General features: G+C 46.0%; 1 protein-coding gene across 1 annotated transcript in view; it reads left to right on the top strand.

Moving 5' to 3' along the window:
* The window catches only part of LOC311150020 (uncharacterized protein), a 78,126-nt gene extending 62,703 nt beyond the window's left edge, over positions 1-15,423 (top strand). The window contains exons 6-10 of the mRNA XM_084187262.1: positions 10,631-10,690; positions 10,806-10,881; positions 12,343-12,450; positions 12,722-14,173; positions 14,393-15,423. Coding sequence (XP_084043388.1) covers positions 10,631-10,690; positions 10,806-10,881; positions 12,343-12,450; positions 12,722-14,173; positions 14,393-14,507 — 1,811 coding nt within the window. The 3' untranslated portion in view covers positions 14,508-15,423. The remainder of the gene's footprint in view (positions 1-10,630; positions 10,691-10,805; positions 10,882-12,342; positions 12,451-12,721; positions 14,174-14,392) is intronic.
* Positions 15,424-19,482: the final 4,059 nt, after the last annotated feature.

Here is a 19,482-nt window from a genome sequence, read left to right as displayed (position 1 = left end):
GTTAGCTGTTCCCATCAGAATAACCTGGGACATTTAGCCCTATGCTAGCTAGACCGGGTGGCAGTGATTATTTCCTGTAACAAATTCTGCATCAGCCTATATCAAAGATCTTAGACTTTATATTAGGGATGAGCATTTCGGTCAATTTGGCTGCCGACTAACAGACATTCATTAACCGGTCAACATGAAGTGTTATCATCTTACAGTCAAACGGCTATAGCCTATTATTGAACATGCAACTCCTGTAATGAAGCAGCTAATGAGACATCATTTTCAAACATGACAAAATGCGATTTGCTGGAAAACACTGTTCTAAACAGCGCCCCTAATGCGAGCTACTCCATATGTGACAGAGATGAACATCTCAGTTAGAAACTTAGAAGGAGGAGTAGTCTAATAGCAACAACTAGGATGGGTTGCTAATGTGACTAGGATTGTGCCTTTGGCTTCAGGACAACGAAAGAAAGTTGACATGAAAACCAATAGAACAGAAGAGAAATGTTGGTTGATGACATGAAGTATTTCTAAAATAATTGCCTCCATGTTTCTATGGATGGATTTTGGCAACTTTGAAGCAAGACAAGACCGGCCTTATTATTTGAAGTAAAGTCAAACGTTTTTCTGCCTCAAGCTCACATTGCAAAGTGGTGGTTGACTCACTGAAAGCCTGCCTACCGTTTACTATGACCTCGAATGGTGAACGGGAGGCATGCATTCAACCCCCTGCATTGAGAGCCACACACCCAACATCCCCTCCACTAACACATAAACACATTCTGGACGCCTGCCCCGTGGGGAGCATCACTCCAGACACCACCCACAACAGCAGCACACAGGCAGAGCAGCACACGGAGGACCACGTTGTCATCCTGTGTGACTCCAACAGAAAATACCTTGATGGAACACGGCTGTTCCCATGGAGAAGAAGAGTGAGGAAGATCTGGTGCCCAACTACGCAGTCTGCCCTTGGATTCCTGACAGAGCAGAGACTGAGAGCACCGACCCACATAATCCTCCACGCAGGGAGGAATGACTTCAGCACAGGCAGGGTGGATGTAGCCAAGGCTCTGACCCAGGTGGCCGTAACAGCCACACAGATCTACCCCACAGCCAAGATCATTGTGTCCTCAGCCACACAGACCTACCCCACAGCCAAGATCATTGTGTGCTCAGCCACACAGACCTACCCAACCAGCTTAGATCATTGTGTGCTCAGCCACACAGACCTACCCAACCAGCCAAGATCATCATCTCCACTCTTCTGCCCAAAACAGATATACATCAGAGAGTCATCCATGGGATAAATGCTGAACGTTCTCAAAAAACTGTGCTCTGATTCAGAATGTGTACAAAGCACATCACAAGGACATTCATCATGACTAACTCTATGACCACGTCCACATCAACAGAGAAAGGATGAGAGATTTTGCTAAAGTTCTGAAGAACACAGCTTTGGATAGAAGGTCACACAACCACACTGACATCAGAAGACCAACCAACCACCACCAACCTCAAAGGGACTCTAAGCCAAGGCAACACAACCTCCATACCCCTCGACAACAGAAGCAGCCTGAGAAAAGGATGAACAAACCCCAGCCATCTACCCAGAGAGACAGTTATTCTACAGTGACATCCAGGGTAAACCCCAGCCCTCTACCCAGAGAGACAGTTATGCTACAGTGACATCCAGGAGAGCACCCACAGGTCCCATCCAACAGAACTACAACAGACCTCCAGAACAGTGAGCTGAGAGAATCCCAGGAGCTCAGCCAGAGAGCAATGCAGAGACATCACGGAGGCCTGCAAACCCTGCAGCATCTGAACTTAATCGGATAAGACACCTCCTGAACGTCGTCGGCAGTCGAGTGATGCATTAGTTTAGTTGTATTCATTTTATTGTTATTATTGAATCATGTCTAGTGCACATAGAATAGCAGAGGACTGAAGGCGTATCCATGGAAACATTCACGCCCTGCTACCCAAAACAGACATGCTCAGAGCATGGGGAGAAACTCATAAACTCACGTATTAACAATTTCAGAGACATGGTTGAATAGCAACATTTCAGACACCGAGTTAAAAATCCACGGTTAAATATGACATGGAATTGATAGGTGCACTCGAGGTGGGGGGAGTAGCAATCAAAAGCCTCGATAAATTACAGTCCCCCGTGAAGATTTCCCCTGAGATTGTCCCTTTTAGATTTATATGACAGGTTTATTTGTTAAAATAACTCTACATGAGAACAAGTCATCGATGACTGGTAGCATTTACAGACCACACAACGCCCCAGTAGACTCCATAAACAATATTATCACCACTGTTAATTCAATGCATTGGTCAAATTAATGGATTATTTTAGGTGACTTTAATAAGAATTGACTAGATAAGTCCTCTGCTAAGGACAGAAAAAATATTGAAAATATGTGTTTTACTCAATTAATTAAAGAACCAATGAGAGTCAATTCACAAACTCATAATAGGACTTTGCTGGATTGACTCTTGGTGACACGCCCTGGCAGGATTATAAATTCAGGTGTTCTTCCAAACTGTTTCAGTGATCTACTGTTTTTGGAAAATTAAGAGACCTAAAGCACCACCCAAATTGATGAATTCAATACAATGTAAGCATATAAATATTGACTATTTCATTGATGACTTGATATCTATGAACAGGCAACTAATCCCAACAGCCCAAAATGCATGGGATTACTTTCTCACTGAATTGACAAAGGTATGTGATAAACATGCACCTTGGAGAACAGTGAAAGTGAAGGGACTTGGGTTAGAGCTGACTTAATACTGTTCAGAGAGAGGGATACAGCCTGGGCCAAGCACCGTAGAACCACAGATCCAACTGATTTGGGCGTCCTATAGAAAATGAAGAAACGGCAGTAAAACTACAAATGCAAAAGCCTCCTCATATATGGATAGTCTTACAAATCATTTACAGCAGTTCTGGAAATATACATTTTTACATTTTAGTCATTTAGCAGACACTCTTATCCAGAACGACTTACAGTTAGTGAGTGCATACATTTATTTTTATTTTTATACTGCCCCCCCGTGGGAATCGAACCCACAACCCTGGCGTTGCAAACGCCATTCTCTACCAACTGAGCTACACGGGCCCAAATGACCTTTTAAATAGGTCAAATAATCAACCGATTCAGCAAATAATCGTAAATGACCGTGTCATTCAAGAGCCAGCAGATATAGCTGACGTTTTTAATCAGCATCTATTAGCTTATCTGGTACCTCAAATAATAATTTCACCCACAATTCCATCAATGCTAGGTATACAGTATCTTACTGACATAGCTAACATTACAGAGGGTAGTGCGTATGGCCCAGTACATCACTGGGGCCGAGCTCCCTGCCATCCAGGACCTCTATACCAGGCGGTGTCAGAGGAAGGCCCTAAAAATTGTCAAAGACTCCAGCCACCCTAGTCATAGACTGTTCTCTCTGCTACTGCACGGCAAGTTGTACCAATGCAGCAAGTCTGGAACCAACAGGACCCTCTGTATTGTTGGGTAGGGCCCGTAAGTAATAATTTCACTGTTAGTCTACACCTGTTGTTTCTGAAGCATGTGACAAATACAATATTATTTGATTTGATTAGTTAGCCAGCTAGCTCTTAGGCGCCTGAAACTCACGAGATCAGGATGGTTTGTACGAAGCTAGCTAGCTCTACCTTTGACATAAAAAGCTAGCTTAGCCGGTTACATTTTTATTTTGTTATTTTTTTTGTCATTTAGCAGACACTCTTATCCAGAGTGCATACATTATTTTTTTATATTTCATACTGGCCCCCTGTGGGAATCAAACCCACAACCTTGGCGTTGCAAACGCCATGCTCTACCAACTGAGCTACATCCCTGCCGGCCATTCCCTCACCTACCCTGGACGACGCTGGGCCAATTGTGCGCCGCCCCATGGGTCTCCCGGTCGCGGCCGGTTACGACAGAGTCTGGATTCAAACCAGGATCTCTAGTGGCACAGCTAGCACTGCAATGCAGTGCCTTAGACCACTGCGCCACTCGGCCACAACCATTGTTGTAGACAATCAGTTCCAAAATTAAGAGAATGCCATCAGACTGTTATCAGAAATCAGTCCGTAGATCAGCATGTTTCTCCGCAATCGCTAACGTTACTTTGTATCGTTGGGTCAGCTGATCACAGCAGCAGCTACTTCTTGAAAACTCATCATAATGATTCTAGGAGCACTACTACAGAACCTAGCTTCTAGGAGCACTACTACAGAACCTAGCTTCAAGGAGCACTACTACAGAACTTAGCTTTTAGGAGCACTACTACAGAACCTAGCTTCAAGGAGCACTACTACAGAACCTAGCTTTTAGGAGCACTACTACAGAACCTAGCTTTTAGGAGCACTACTACAGAACCTAGCTTCTAGGAGCACTACTACAGAACCTAGCTTTTAGGAGCACTACTACAGAACCTAGCTTTTAGGAGCACTACTACAGTACCTAGCTTCTAGGAGCACTACTACAGAACCTAGCTTTTAGGAGCACTACTACAGAACCTAGCTTTTAGGAGCACTACTACAGAACCTAGCTTCTAGGAGTACTACTACAGAACCTAGCTTTTAGGAGCACTACTACAGTACCTAGCTATTAGGAGCACTACTACAGAACCTAGCTTTTAGGAGCACTACTACAGAACCTAGCTTTTAGGAGCACTACTACAGAACCTAGCTTTTAGGAGCACTACTACAGAACCTAGCTTTTAGGAGCACTACTACAGAACCTAGCTTCCAAGAGCACTACTACAGTCCCTAGCTTCTAGGAGCACTACTACAGAACCTAGCTTCTAGGAGCACTACTACAGTACCTAGCTATTAGGAGCACTACTACAGAACCTAGCTTCTAGGAGCACTACTACAGAACCTAGCTTCTAGGAGCACTACACAGTACCTAGCTTCTAGGAGCACTACTACAGAACCTAGCTTCTAGGAGCACTACTACAGTACCTAGCTATTAGGAGCACTACTACAGAACCTAGCTTTTAGGAGCACTACTACAGAACCTAGCTTCTAGGAGCACTACTACAGAACCTAGCTTTTAGGAGCACTACTACAGAATCTAGCTTTTAGGAGCACTACTACAGTCCCTAGCTTCTAGGAGCACTACTACAGAACCTAGCTTCTAGGAGCACTACTACAGAACCTAGCTTCTAGGAGCACTACTACAGTACCTAGCTATTAGGAGCACTACTACAGAACCTAGCTTTTAGGAGCACTACTACAGAACCTAGCTTCTAGGAGCACTACTACAGAACCTAGCTTTTAGGAGCACTACTACAGAACCTAGCTTTTAGGAGCACTACTACAGTCCCTAGCTCCTAGGAGTACTACTACAGAACCTAGCTTCTAGGAGCACGACTACAGAACCTAGCTTCTAGGAGCACTACTACAGAACCTAGCTTCTAGGAGCACTACTACAGAACCTAGCTTCTAGGAGCACTACTACAGAACCTAGCTTCTAGGAGCACTACTACAGAACCTAGCTTCTAGGAGCACTACTACAGAACCTAGCTTCTAGGAGCACTACTACAGTACCTAGCTATTAGGAGCACTACTACAGAACCTAGCTTTTAGGAGCACTACTACAGAACCTAGCTTTTAGGAGCACTACTACAGAACCTAGCTTTTAGGAGCACTACTACAGAACCTAGCTTCCAAGAGCACTACTACAGTCCCTAGCTTCTAGGAGCACTACTACAGAACCTAGCTTCTAGGAGCACTACTACAGTACCTAGCTATTAGGAGCACTACTACAGAACCTAGCTTCTAGGAGCACTACTACAGTACCTAGCTTCTAGGAGCACTACTACAGAACCTAGCTTCTAGGAGCACTACTACAGTACCTAGCTATTAGGAGCACTACTACAGAACCTAGCTTCTAGGAGCACTACTACAGAACCTAGCTTCTAGGAGCACTACACAGTACCTAGCTTCTAGGAGCACTACTACAGAACCTAGCTTCTAGGAGCACTACTACAGTACCTAGCTATTAGGAGCACTACTACAGAACCTAGCTTTTAGGAGCACTACTACAGAACCTAGCTTCTAGGAGCACTACTACAGAACCTAGCTTTTAGGAGCACTACTACAGAATCTAGCTTTTAGGAGCACTACTACAGTCCCTAGCTTCTAGGAGCACTACTACAGAACCTAGCTTCTAGGAGCACTACTACAGAACCTAGCTTCTAGGAGCACTACTACAGTACCTAGCTATTAGGAGCACTACTACAGAACCTAGCTTTTAGGAGCACTACTACAGAACCTAGCTTCTAGGAGCACTACTACAGAACCTAGCTTTTAGGAGCACTACTACAGAACCTAGCTTTTAGGAGCACTACTACAGTCCCTAGCTCCTAGGAGTACTACTACAGAACCTAGCTTCTAGGAGCACTACTACAGAACCGAGCTTCTAGGAGCACTACTACAGAACCTAGCTTCTAGGAGCACTACTACAGAACCTAGCTTCTAGGAGCACTACTACAGAACCTAGCTTCTAGGAGCACTACTACAGAACCTAGCTTCTAGGAGCACTACTACAGAACCTAGCTTCTAGGAGCACTACTACAGTACCTAGCTATTAGGAGCACTACTACAGAACCTAGCTTTTAGGAGCACTACTACAGAACCTAGCTTTTAGGAGCACTACTACAGAACCTAGCTTTTAGGAGCACTACTACAGAACCTAGCTTCCAAGAGCACTACTACAGTCCCTAGCTTCTAGGAGCACTACTACAGAACCTAGCTTCTAGGAGCACTACTACAGTACCTAGCTATTAGGAGCACTACTACAGAACCTAGCTTCTAGGAGCACTACTACAGTACCTAGCTTCTAGGAGCACTACTACAGAACCTAGCTTCTAGGAGCACTACTACAGTACCTAGCTATTAGGAGCACTACTACAGAACCTAGCTTCTAGGAGCACTACTACAGAACCTAGCTTCTAGGAGCACTACACAGTACCTAGCTTCTAGGAGCACTACTACAGAACCTAGCTTCTAGGAGCACTACTACAGTACCTAGCTATTAGGAGCACTACTACAGAACCTAGCTTTTAGGAGCACTACTACAGAACCTAGCTTCTAGGAGCACTACTACAGAACCTAGCTTTTAGGAGCACTACTACAGAATCTAGCTTTTAGGAGCACTACTACAGTCCCTAGCTTCTAGGAGCACTACTACAGAACCTAGCTTCTAGGAGCACTACTACAGAACCTAGCTTCTAGGAGCACTACTACAGTACCTAGCTATTAGGAGCACTACTACAGAACCTAGCTTTTAGGAGCACTACTACAGAACCTAGCTTCTAGGAGCACTACTACAGAACCTAGCTTTTAGGAGCACTACTACAGAACCTAGCTTTTAGGAGCACTACTACAGTCCCTAGCTCCTAGGAGTACTACTACAGAACCTAGCTTCTAGGAGCACTACTACAGAACCTAGCTTCTAGGAGCACTACTACAGAACCTAGCTTCTAGGAGCACTACTACAGAACCTAGCTTCTAGGAGCACTACTACAGAACCTAGCTTCTAGGAGCACTACTACAGAACCTAGCTTCTAGGAGCACTACTACAGAACCTAGCTTCTAGGAGCACTACTACAGTACCTAGCTATTAGGAGCACTACTACAGAACCTAGCTTTTAGGAGCACTACTACAGAACCTAGCTTTTAGGAGCACTACTACAGAACCTAGCTTTTAGGAGCACTACTACAGAACCTAGCTTCCAAGAGCACTACTACAGTCCCTAGCTTCTAGGAGCACTACTACAGAACCTAGCTTCTAGGAGCACTACTACAGTACCTAGCTATTAGGAGCACTACTACAGAACCTAGCTTCTAGGAGCACTACTACAGTACCTAGCTTCTAGGAGCAGTACTACAGAACCTAGCTTCTAGGAGCACTACTACAGTACCTAGCTATTAGGAGCACTACTACAGAACCTAGCTTTTAGGAGCACTACTACAGAACCTAGCTTCTAGGAGCACTACTACAGAACCTAGCTTTTAGGAGCGCTACTACAGAATCTAGCTTTTAGGAGCACTACTACAGTCCCTAGCTCCTAGGAGCACTACTACAGAACCTAGCTTCTAGGAGCACTACTACAGAACCTAGCTATTAGGAGCACTACTACAGTACCTAGCTTTTAGGAGCACTACTACAGAACCTAGCTTCTAGGAGCACTACTACAGAACCTAGCTTCTAGGAGCACTACTACAGAACCTAGCTTCTAGGAGCACTACTACAGAACCTAGCTTCTAGGAGCACTACTACAGAACCTAGCTTCTAGGAGCACTACTACAGAACCTAGCTTCTATGAGTACTACTACAGAACCTAGCTTCTAGGAGCACTACTACAGAACCTAGCTTCTAGGAGCACTACTACAGAACCTAGCTTCTAGGAGCACTACTACAGAACCTAGCTTCTAGGAGCACTACTACAGAACCTAGCTTCTAGGAGCACTACTACAGAACATAGCTTCTAGGAGCACTACTACAGTACCTAGCTATTAGGAGCACTACTACAGAACCTAGCTTTTCGGAGCACTACTACAGAACCTAGCTTTTAGGAGCACTACTACAGAACCTAGCTTCTAGGAGCACTACTATAGAACCTAGCTTTTAGGAGCACTACTACAGAACCTAGCTTTTAGGAGCACTACTACAGAACCTAGCTTCTAGGAGCACTACTACAGAACCTAGCTTTTAGGAGCACTACTACAGAACCTAGCTTTTAGGAGCACTACTACAGTCCCTAGCTCCTAGGAGCACTACTACAGAACCTAGCTTCTAGGAGCACTACTACAGAACCTAGCTATTAGGAGCACTACTACAGTACCTAGCTTTTAGGAGCACTACTACAGAACCTAGCTTCTAGGAGCACTACTACAGAACCTAGCTTCTAGGAGCACTACTACAGAACCTAGCTTCTATGAGCACTACTACAGAACCTAGCTTCTAGGAGCACTACTACAGAACCTAGCTTCTAGGAGCACTACTACAGAACCTAGCTTCTAGGAGCACTACTACAGAACCTAGCTTCTAGGAGTACTACTACAGAACCTAGCTTCTAGGAGCACTACTACAGAACCTAGCTTCTAGGAGCACTACTACAGAACCTAGCTTCTAGGAGCACTACTACAGAACCTAGCTTCTAGGAGCACTACTACAGAACCTAGCTTTTAGGAGCGCTACTACAGAACCTAGCTTTTAGGAGCGCTACTACAGAACCTAGCTTTTAGGAGCGCTACTACAGAACCTAGCTTTTAGGAGCGCTACTACAGAACCTAGCTTTTAGGAGCGCTACTACAGAACCTAGCTTCTAGGAGCACTACTACAGTACCTAGCTATTAGGAGCACTACTACAGAACCTAGCTTTTAGGAGCACTACTACAGAACCTAGCTTTTAGGAGCACTACTACAGAACCTAGCTTCTAGGAGCACTACTACAGAACCTAGCTTTTAGGAGCACTACTACAGAACCTAGCTTTTAGGAGCACTACTACAGAACCTAGCTTTTAGGAGCACTACTACAGAACCTAGCTTTTAGGAGCACTACTACAGAACCTAGCTTATAGGAGCACTACTACAGAGAGAGGGGGAGGGAGGGAGGGAGGTAGAGGGGGAGGGAGGTAGAGAGGGAGGGAGGGAGGGAGGTGGAGGGAGGGAGAGGAGAGGGAGAGGGGAGGGGGGGAGAATAGAGGGAGGGAGAGGGGGAGGCATGGAGAGGGGGCGGGAGGGAGGGCATTTTTACAGAGGAGAGAAGGAAGTCAGTAACAGTGGGCCCTTTCCTTTCATTATATCTTGGCTGACACACACACACCAGGATTTCCAGGAAAGCACATGAAGACACATGAAGACATGTTGACAGACAGAGCACAATGCTGCCGGTGATGTAACTACCACCTGACTCACTCCACCGTGGGCAACGTCTACTTTAGACCAGGCTGCAGTTCAGTTTAGACCAGGCTGCAGTTCAGTTTAGACCAGGCTGCAGTTCAGTTTAGACCAGGCTGCAGTTCAGTTTAGACCAGGCTGCAGTTCAGTTTAGACCAGGCTGCAGTTCAGTTTAGACCAGGCTGCAGTTCAGTTTAGACCAGGCTGCAGTTCAGTTTAGACCAGGCTGCAGTTCAGTTTAGACCAGGCTGCAGTTCAGTTTAGACCAGGCTGCAGTTCAGTTTAGACCAGGCTGCAGTTCAGTTTAGACCAGGCTGCAGTTCAGTTTAGTAAATTACTAGGGTGCCATTAATTTCAGATCCAGCCCATGTGTGTTTACTTGTGGTTGTGGGAACACGGTGGGGGCTACCGGAGACATGCACCTCCAACTCCGACTCGTGTAAATCACGCATTGATTCTTCTTATTGGATATTTGCATGGAAATTTGACTCAAGTCACAAGACACAGATGTCAGTGTGTGTGTGTGTGTGTGTGTGTGTGTGTGTGTGTGTTGTGTGTGTGTGTGTGTGTGTGTGTGTGTGTGTGTGTGTGTGTGTGTGTGTGTGTGTGTGTGTGTGTGTGTGTGTGTGTGTGTGTGCGTGTGTGTGTGTGTGTGTGTAACTTTCTTTGTGTGTATCCCTCCACAGATGACACCGTGAACTCAGAGAGCAGCCCCATGCCTGATTCTACAGGGGACCATGACAATGGTGAGACTGTAGGAGTAGCAGCTCCGCTCAGACAGCAGGTTGTGTAGGAAGCTGTCCCCCCTCTCTGCCCCCCTGCTAATGGTAATCACTCCTCTCTCTCTCTCTCTCTCTCTAGATGAGCTTTCTCCTGTTGAGATCAATTATGCGATGAGGGCCACAACGCCACACAGCTCGCTGGCCCACTCTGCCAGGTAATGCTGCAGCTATGACCCAGTATCAATCAGTCAATCAATCACATTTATTTTTATAAAGCCCTTTTCTTACATCAGCAGTTGTCACAAAGCGCTTAACAGATACAGATGTAGGATCTTAATTTGATCACCCAGTTGCAGGAGGAAATGTAAAACTTGTAGTGTATTTGAGGTTTAAAAGGGCTTATGAAGTTTCTCATTTCCACTTTGAAATTTCAGACTTGATTTTCCCTTTCAAAAAATGTATCAACCCCTACAAAAATGTCCATTAATTATAATCCACATAATAACTCACATTTCCTGTTGCTGAAGGATTATTTTCCTGCTGTAGCAAACTGGCTCAAATTAAGATCCTACATCTGTACCCAGCCTAAAACCCCAAAGAGCAAGCAAAACAAATGTCATAAAATAGAATTGTACAAACTACATGTATGTACTGTACAAACAAATTATACAAACTACCAACTGATAGCACTGCATCTATTTGCAACTACAGTAGAAACCATCTATTCTATCCACATCTATATTATAATGGCTCTTCTTTCCCAATCAAAAGTTCCTGTAAGCCACTGATACACAGGGAGAGCAATGTTGTCTCCTACACAATCTATGGCCCAGTTTAATACATTCTAACTTTCCTGACCTGACCTATTACTAAGGTTATGTCCTGTCTTGAGAACGTGGTATGTTGTTGCAGTGCTAACGTTGCGTGTGTCCCTGTTGTTGTAGTGCTAACGTTGCGTGTGTCCCTGTTGTTGTAGTGCTAACGTTGCGTGTGTCCCTGTTGTTGTAGTGCTAACGTTGCGTGTGTCCCTGTTGTTGCAGTGCTAATGTTGCGTGTGTCCCTGTTGTTGCAGTGCTAACGTTGCGTGTGTCCCTGTTGTTGTAGTGCTAACGTTGCGTGTGTCCCTGTTGTTGCAGTGCTAACGTTGCGTGTGTCCCTGTTGTTGTAGTGCTAACGTTGCGTGTGTCCCTGTTGTTGCAGTGCTAACGTTGCGTGTGTCCCTGTTGTTGTAGTGCTAACGTTGCGTGTGTCCCTGTTGTTGCAGTGCTAATGTTGCGTGTGTCCCTGTTGTTGCAGTGCTAACGTTGCGTGTGTCCCTGTTGTTGTAGTGCTAACGTTGCGTGTGTCCCTGTTGTTGCAGTGCTAATGTTGCGTGTGTCCGTGTTGTTGCAGTGCTAACGTTGCGTGTGTCCCTGTTGTTGCAGTGCTAACGTTGCGTGTGTCCCTGTTGTTGTAGTGCTAACGTTGCGTGTGTCCCTGTTGTTGTAGTGCTAACGTTGCGTGTGTCCCTGTTGTTGTAGTGCTAACGTTGCGTGTGTCCCTGTTGTTGCAGTGCTAATGTTGCGTGTGTCCCTGTTGTTGCAGTGCTAACGTTGCGTGTGTCCCTGTTGTTGTAGTGCTAACGTTGCGTGTGTCCCTGTTGTTGTAGTGCTAACGTTGCGTGTGTCCCTGTCTAGCCCGAGTCGGACTCTTCCAATAAGTATTTCCAACATGGAGGGAAGGAGTGTGCCTGCCACACCCCTCCTCCCACGGAATGGACCCACTGCTGTCCGCAACCACATCAGGTGAGCTGGTCTTAATCTATACCGATAACTGTAACTGTCAAGGTCTCCAACCACATCAGGTGAGCTGGTCTTAATCTAGACCAATAACTGGAACTGTCAAGGTCTCCAACCACATCAGGGTGAGCTATTTCATAGTGCTGGAGCTAGAAGTCTGAATCTATCTCAGAGAAAACAGGATTCTTCTTAATCTTCATCCTCCTCTTCCTCCTCCTCTTCCTCCTCCTCCTTGAGTGGTTTAATTCATTTTGTATCTATCTCTATTGGTTCCCAGTTCAGACATATCCAGCAGGACTACCAAGCAGCGGTCGGACAATCCAAAGGCAACCCCAGTGGTTCCTTCACAGTCTCTGGACGGCGGCCCCTCCTCTGGCTCCTCCTCTGGCCCCTCCTCTGGCCCCTCCTCTGGCCCCTCCTCTGGCTCCTCCTCTGGTCCCTCCTCTGGTCCCTCCTCTGGCCCCTCCTCTGGCCCCTCCTCTGGCCCCTCCTCTGGCCCCTCCTCTGGCTCCTCCTCTGGCCCCTCCTCTGGCCCCTCCTCTGGCTCCTCCTCTGGCCCCTCCTCTGGCCCCTCCTCTGGCCCCTCCTCTGGCCCCTCCTCTGGCTCCTCCTCTGGCCCCTCCTCTGGCTCCTCCTCTGGCCCCTCCTCTGGCTCCTCCTCTGGTCCCTCATCAGGGTCCTACAAGGGAGGAGGAAGCTGCCCCTTCAGCAACCAGCAACGTAGCAGCAGATCAGAGGCACTACTAGACCGGACTACATCCTGCGACGAGGGCGGTCATGGTCAAGTTCAGGGTCAAAGGTCAGGGGACATGCCCTCCAGAGGGGCACCCCCGTACAAGTGTTCCGAGGCGCTGACGGACAGACGTCTGAGGCAGCTGAACGTCCAGAGGTCCAGCCCAGAGAGACAGCTGGTGAACGGACATGGGGTGGAGCACAACAGGCTGGTTGGTCGAGTGTCTGTAGGGGTGGGAGGTCAGGGAGGAGGAGACAGAGGAGGTTACAGTGATATCCTGATGGACTATGTGTGGGGGAAGCAGCAGAGGCAGGTTGAACAGGTCCACGGCAATGGGAAGTTCCCCTCCTCTGTCCCTGCACCTTCTCTTTCTCACTTCAATGGTTACCCCCACCCTCACCCCCAGCCGCAGGGGCATCTCTCCGGACCCCAGCATCTCTCCGGGGGCCCTCCAGCCTACAGAAGTCCCCTGATGCTCCGGGGGAAGCCTGGCGAGCCACGTCGGGTCAAGGTGACCCGCACCAAGTCCTGTGGTCCCTTCATTCCTCTCCAGCAACACCAGCAGGAGGCTCTTCTTTCCTCCTCCTCTGATCCTCCTCTCCCTCCCACCTCCACCTCTACCGGGACCTCCACAGCTACCCTGTACCCCAACCAGGGGTTTGGGGTTGAATCCCACCAGCACCAGTTGGGGCCTGGATCAGGACCAGGTCTGAGACCACCCCAGTACTCTGATTCCGTCACCCCAGATGACCCCACCCGCAGCCTGCACAAGGCCCTGGCCCTGGAGGGGTTAAGAGACTGGTACCTGAGAAACACCCTGGGGGGGAAGGGACTGGGGCAGGACAACGGGGGACCCCCCAAGATACATACCACAGACTCCCTGCATGGGTCACACCCTCACCAGCTCCCCCACCAGCCCCAGGCCTACCAGGGAGACTACCATCCTCGCCAACTGCCAAAGTCACAGACCTTCCAGGGGCTTCCACTACATGGCAGGTTGGTTATGTCTGAGAGGTTGTTGTGAGTCTGTGTGCTCTCGTGTTCTGGTTGTTGTCCTATTACATAGGAAGACAGTCATATTGAACGTTAGCTTTTACTCTCTCTCTCTCTCTCTCTCTCTGTCTCTGTCTCTGTCTCTGTCTCTGTCTCTGTCTCTGTCTCTGTCTCTGTCTCTCTGTCTCTGTCTCTGTCTCTGTCTCTGTCTCTCTCTCTCAGGTCGGTAGAGTTGTCTCTGTACCAGGAGTCCTTCCCATCCCAGATGCAGGAGCTGACCCTGAAAGAACCCAGCACTGACAGAGGTGACCTGCCGACCCCAGGCACATTGGTCTGACAACAACAACAACAAACAGAGGTGACCTGCCGACCCAGGGCACACTGATCTGACAACAACAACAACAAACAGAGGTGACCTGCCGACCCCGGGCACACTGGTCTGACAACAACAACAACAAACAGAGGTGACCTGCCCACCCCGGGCACACTGGTCTGACAACAACAACAACAAACAGAGGTGACCTGCCGACCCCGGGCACACTGGTCTGACAACAACAACAAACAAACATGTTATTGACTGATGACACAATCATGTTATAGAGCACCTTACTGTACCAACATACAGAAAGGAGAACATGGAAGACAACAGCGCTGATATCCAGAGCAATTTACAGGAGCAATTAGGGTTAAGTGCCTTGCTCAAGGGCACAGTGACACATTTTTCACATAGTACTCTCAGGGATTCAAACCTTTCAGTTACTGGCCCAACGCTCTTAACCGCTAGGCGTCTGTATGGAAGACATTAATTTACACAATATTTCATTTGTCTTCTTTCTGTCCAGTTTTGGGAGACGATAACCAGGTCTCCATCCAACCTTTTGATGTGATTAAAGTACATGTCGGATAAAGAAAGGTACAACAGGCCTGATGGAAACAAACATTTTAAACGTTCAGAATGTCGACATAACAGAATACGCTAGACGAGGTGGGATCTGTTTGTGTCTGTAAAATTAATAATGCGAGAAATGTTGGTGGAAACGTCTTTATGAGGAAATATTGACATAATAACCGTCATATCGAAGTAAACTTGGAGTCAAGCGATAACATGCTGTGTGGTCCTCCCACTAGGACTCATCCGGAAACCATGCAGTTTATTAGGCTACAGATGAAATAAGTAATGATGAACGTCACAGGGTGGTGAAAGTACAAGGTGATGAGCTTGATGCTCCTTTCCAATAAATATCGAGGGTCTTATTCTGGTGAAATGATGATTGATGCTTGGCTGCCGTTTGACAAATAAAAATAATCTTGCTATTATCCATAATAATCTTATCATGTAGGATTATTATGGATAATAGCAAGATTATTTGTATTTGTATCTGTGAGCCGTTGGCTAGAGTGCACGTGCCAAGACCAGAGGGCACATTATATTTTACATTTTAGTCCTTTAGCAGACGCTCTTATCCGGAGCGACTTACAGTTAGTGAGTGCATACATTTTTCATATTCGCTATATAACACAACAGTTAGTGACAAAACCATCAGTAGAGTTCAAAAAGATGGAAACCCATTTAACTTGTGTTTTTATTTCCGTACATTGGGGAATTACATCGTTAACTTTCCCCCAGAATTCAATCACCCCCGGACATTTCCACAGCACATGTTGAAAAGTATCACCCTTGTGGTGCAGAATTCACATAAAGGTCCCTTGTGGTGCTGAATTCACATAAAGATCCCTTGTGGTGCTGAATTCACATAACGGTCCCTTGTGGTGCAGAATTCACATAAAGGTCCCTTGTGGTGCTGAATTCACATAAAGGTCCCTTGTGGTGCTGAATTCACATAAAGGTCCCCAGTGGTGCAGAATTCACATAAAGGTCCCTTGTGGTGCTGAATTCACATAAAGGTCCCTTGTGGTGCAGAATTCACATAAAGGTCCCTTGTGGTGCTGAATTCACATAAATGTCCCTTGTTGTGCTGAATTCACATAAAGGTCCCTTGTGGTGCTGAATTCACATAAAGGTCCCTTGTGGTGCAGAATTCACATAAAGGTCCCTTGTGGTGCAGAATTCACATAAAGGTCCCTTGTGGTGCAGAATTCACATAAAGGTCCCTTGTGGTTGCTGACTTCACATAAAGGTCCCTTGTGGTGCTGAATTCACATAAAGGTCCCTTGTGGTGCAGAATTCACATAAAGGTCCCTTGTGGTGCAGAATCACATAAAGGTCCCTTGTGGTGCAGAATTCACATAAAGGTCCCTTGTGGTGCAGAATTCACATAAAGGTCCCTTGTGGTGCAGAATTCACATAAAGGTCCCTTGTGGTGCAGAATTCACATAAAGGTCCCTTGTGGTGCTGAATTCACATAAAGGTCCCTTGTGGTGCTGAATTCACATAAAGGTCCCTTGTGGTGCAGAATTCACATAAAGATCCCTTGTGGTGCTGAATTCACATAACGGTCCCTTGTGGTGCAGAATTCACATAAAGGTCCCTTGTGGTGCTGAATTCACATAAAGGTCCCTTGTGGTGCTGAATTCACATAAAGGTCCCCAGTGGTGCAGAATTCACATAAAGGTCCCTTGTGGTGCTGAATTCACATAAAGGTCCCTTGTGGTGCTGAATTCACATTAAGGTCCCCAGTGGTGCAGAATTCACATAAAGGTCCCTTGTGGTGCTGAATTCACATAAAGGTCCCTTGTGGTGCAGAATTCACATAAAGGTCCCTTGTGGTGCTGAATTCACATAAATGTCCCTTGTTGTGCTGAATTCACATAAAGGTCCCTTGTGGTGCTGAATTCACATAAAGGTCCCTTGTGGTGCAGAATTCACATAAAGGTCCCTTGTGGTGCAGAATTCACATAAAGGTCCCTTGTGGTGCAGAATTCACATAAAGGTCCCTTGTGGTGCTGACTTCACATAAAGGTCCCTTGTGGTGCTGAATTCACATAAAGGTCCCCAGTGGTGCAGAATTCACATAAAGGTCCCTTGTGGTGCTGAATTCACATAAAGGTCCCTTGTGGTGCAGAATTCACATAAAGGTCCCTTGTGGTGCAGAATCACATAAAGGTCCCTTGTGGTGCTGAATTCACATAAAGGTCCCTTGTGGTGCTGAATTCACATAAAGGTCCCTTGTGGTGCAGAATTCACATAAAGGTCCCTTGTGGTGTTGAATTCACATAAAGGTCCCTTGTGGTGCATAATTCACATAAAGGTCCCTTGTGGTGCAGAATTCACATAAAGGTCCCTTGTGGTGCAGAATTCACATAAAGGTCCCTTGTGGTGCAGAATTCACATAAAGGTCCCTTGTGGTGCAGAATTCACATAAAGGTCCCTTGTGGTGCAGAATTCACATAAAGGTCCCTTGTGGTGCAGAATTCACATAAAGGTCCCTTGTGGTGCAGAATTCACATAAAGGTCCCTTGTGGTGCTGAATTCACATAAAGGTCCCTTGTGGTGCAGAATTCACATAAAGGTCACTTGTGTTGCAGAATTCACATAAAGGTCCCTTGTGGTGCAGAATTCACATAAAGGTCCCTTGTGGTGCTGAATTCACATAAAGGTCCCTTGTGGTGCTGAATTCACATTAAGGTCCGTTGTGGTGCTGAATTCACATAAAGGTCCCCTGTGGAGAGGACTAATACCCATGTGATGTCTTTGCCTTTAAACAGCTTGGAAAATTACAGAAAATGATGTCATGAAATTTGAGTCAATTGGAGGTATACCTGTGGATGTATTTCAAGGCCTACCTTCAAACTCAGTGCCTCTTTGCTCGACATCATGGGAAAATCAAAAGAAATCAGCCAAGACCTACCTCAGATTTTTTTTTTTTTACCTCCACAAGTCTGGTTCATCCTTGGGAGCAATTTCCAAACGCCTGAAGGTACCACGTTCATCTGTACAAACAATAGTACACAAGCATAAACACCATGGGACCACGCAGCTGTCACACCGCTCAGGAAGGAGACGCGTTCTGTCTCCTAGAGATGAACGTACTTTGGTGCGAAAAGTGCAAATCAATCCCAGAACAACAGCAAAGGACCTTGTGAAGATGCTGGAGGAAACAGATACAAAATTATCTATATCCACAGTAAAACGAGTCCTATATCGACATAACCTGAAAGGCCGCTCAGCAAGGAAGAAGCTACTGCTCCAAAACCGCCATAAAAAAGCCAGACTACGGTTTGCAACTGCACATGGGGACAAAGATCTTACTTTTTGGAGAAATGTCCTCTGGTCTGATGAAACAGAAATAGAACTGTTTGCCCATAATGACCATTGTTATATTTGGAGGAAAAAGGGGGGAGCTTGCAAGCCAAAGAACACCATCCCAACCGTGAAGAACGGGGGTGGCAGCATCATGCTGTGGGGGTGCTTTGCTGCAGGAGGGACTGGTGCACTTCACAAAATAGATGATGAAGGAAAATTATGTGGATATATTGAAGCAACATCTCAAGACATCAGTCAGGAAGTTAAAGCTTGGTCACAAATGGGTCTTCCAAATGGACAATGACCCCAAGCATACTTCCAAAGTTGTGGCAAAATGGCTTAAGGACAACAAAGTCAAGGTATTGGAGTGGCTATCACAAAGCTCTGACCTCAATCCTATAGAAAATGTGTGGGCAGAACTGAAAAGGCTTGTGCGAGCAAGGAGGCCTACAAACCTGACTCAGTTACACCAGCTCTGTCAGGAGGAATGGGCCAAAATTCACCCAGCTTATTGTGGGAAGCTTGTGGAAGGCTACCCGAAAGGTTTGACCCAAGTTAAGCAATTTAAAGGCAATGCTACCAAATACTAATTGAGTGTATGTAAACTTCTGACCCACTGGGAATGTGATGAAAGAAATAAAAGCTAAAATAAATCATTCTCTCTACTATTATTCTGACATTTCACATTCTTAAAATAAAAGGTGATCCTAACTGACCTAAGACAGGGAATTTTTACTAGGATTAAATGTCAAGAATTGTGAAAAACTAAGTTTAAATGTATTTGGCTAAGGTGTATGTAAACTTCCGACTTCAACTGTAGGTTCTATGGCAAATGTTCAAATTAATTAATTGGTGATTGGAGTTTTTAGATGATCCAAATATATTTTTCCCAATTCCTTTCTGTCAAAGTGTTAAATATTTTCCTCATACATTAGATTTTTTATTAATTTAATTAATCAGTTAATGGTCTTTGTGCTGCTATACATAATTGACTATAGATATCAGAAACAACTCTGGACCTCACCACAGTGGGACAGTAGATTTTCAGGCAGTTTCAATACATACAGGTGTGTAGGAGTTTACCTTTCTAAGTAGACCAGCATTGTTT

This window comes from Coregonus lavaretus (genome assembly GCF_964263955.1).
Source record: "Coregonus lavaretus genome assembly, chromosome: 22".
Taxonomy (NCBI): domain Eukaryota; kingdom Metazoa; phylum Chordata; class Actinopteri; order Salmoniformes; family Salmonidae; genus Coregonus; species Coregonus lavaretus.
Note: the sequence above shows the minus strand (reverse complement) of the source record. Positions and strands in the feature narration are given on the sequence as shown.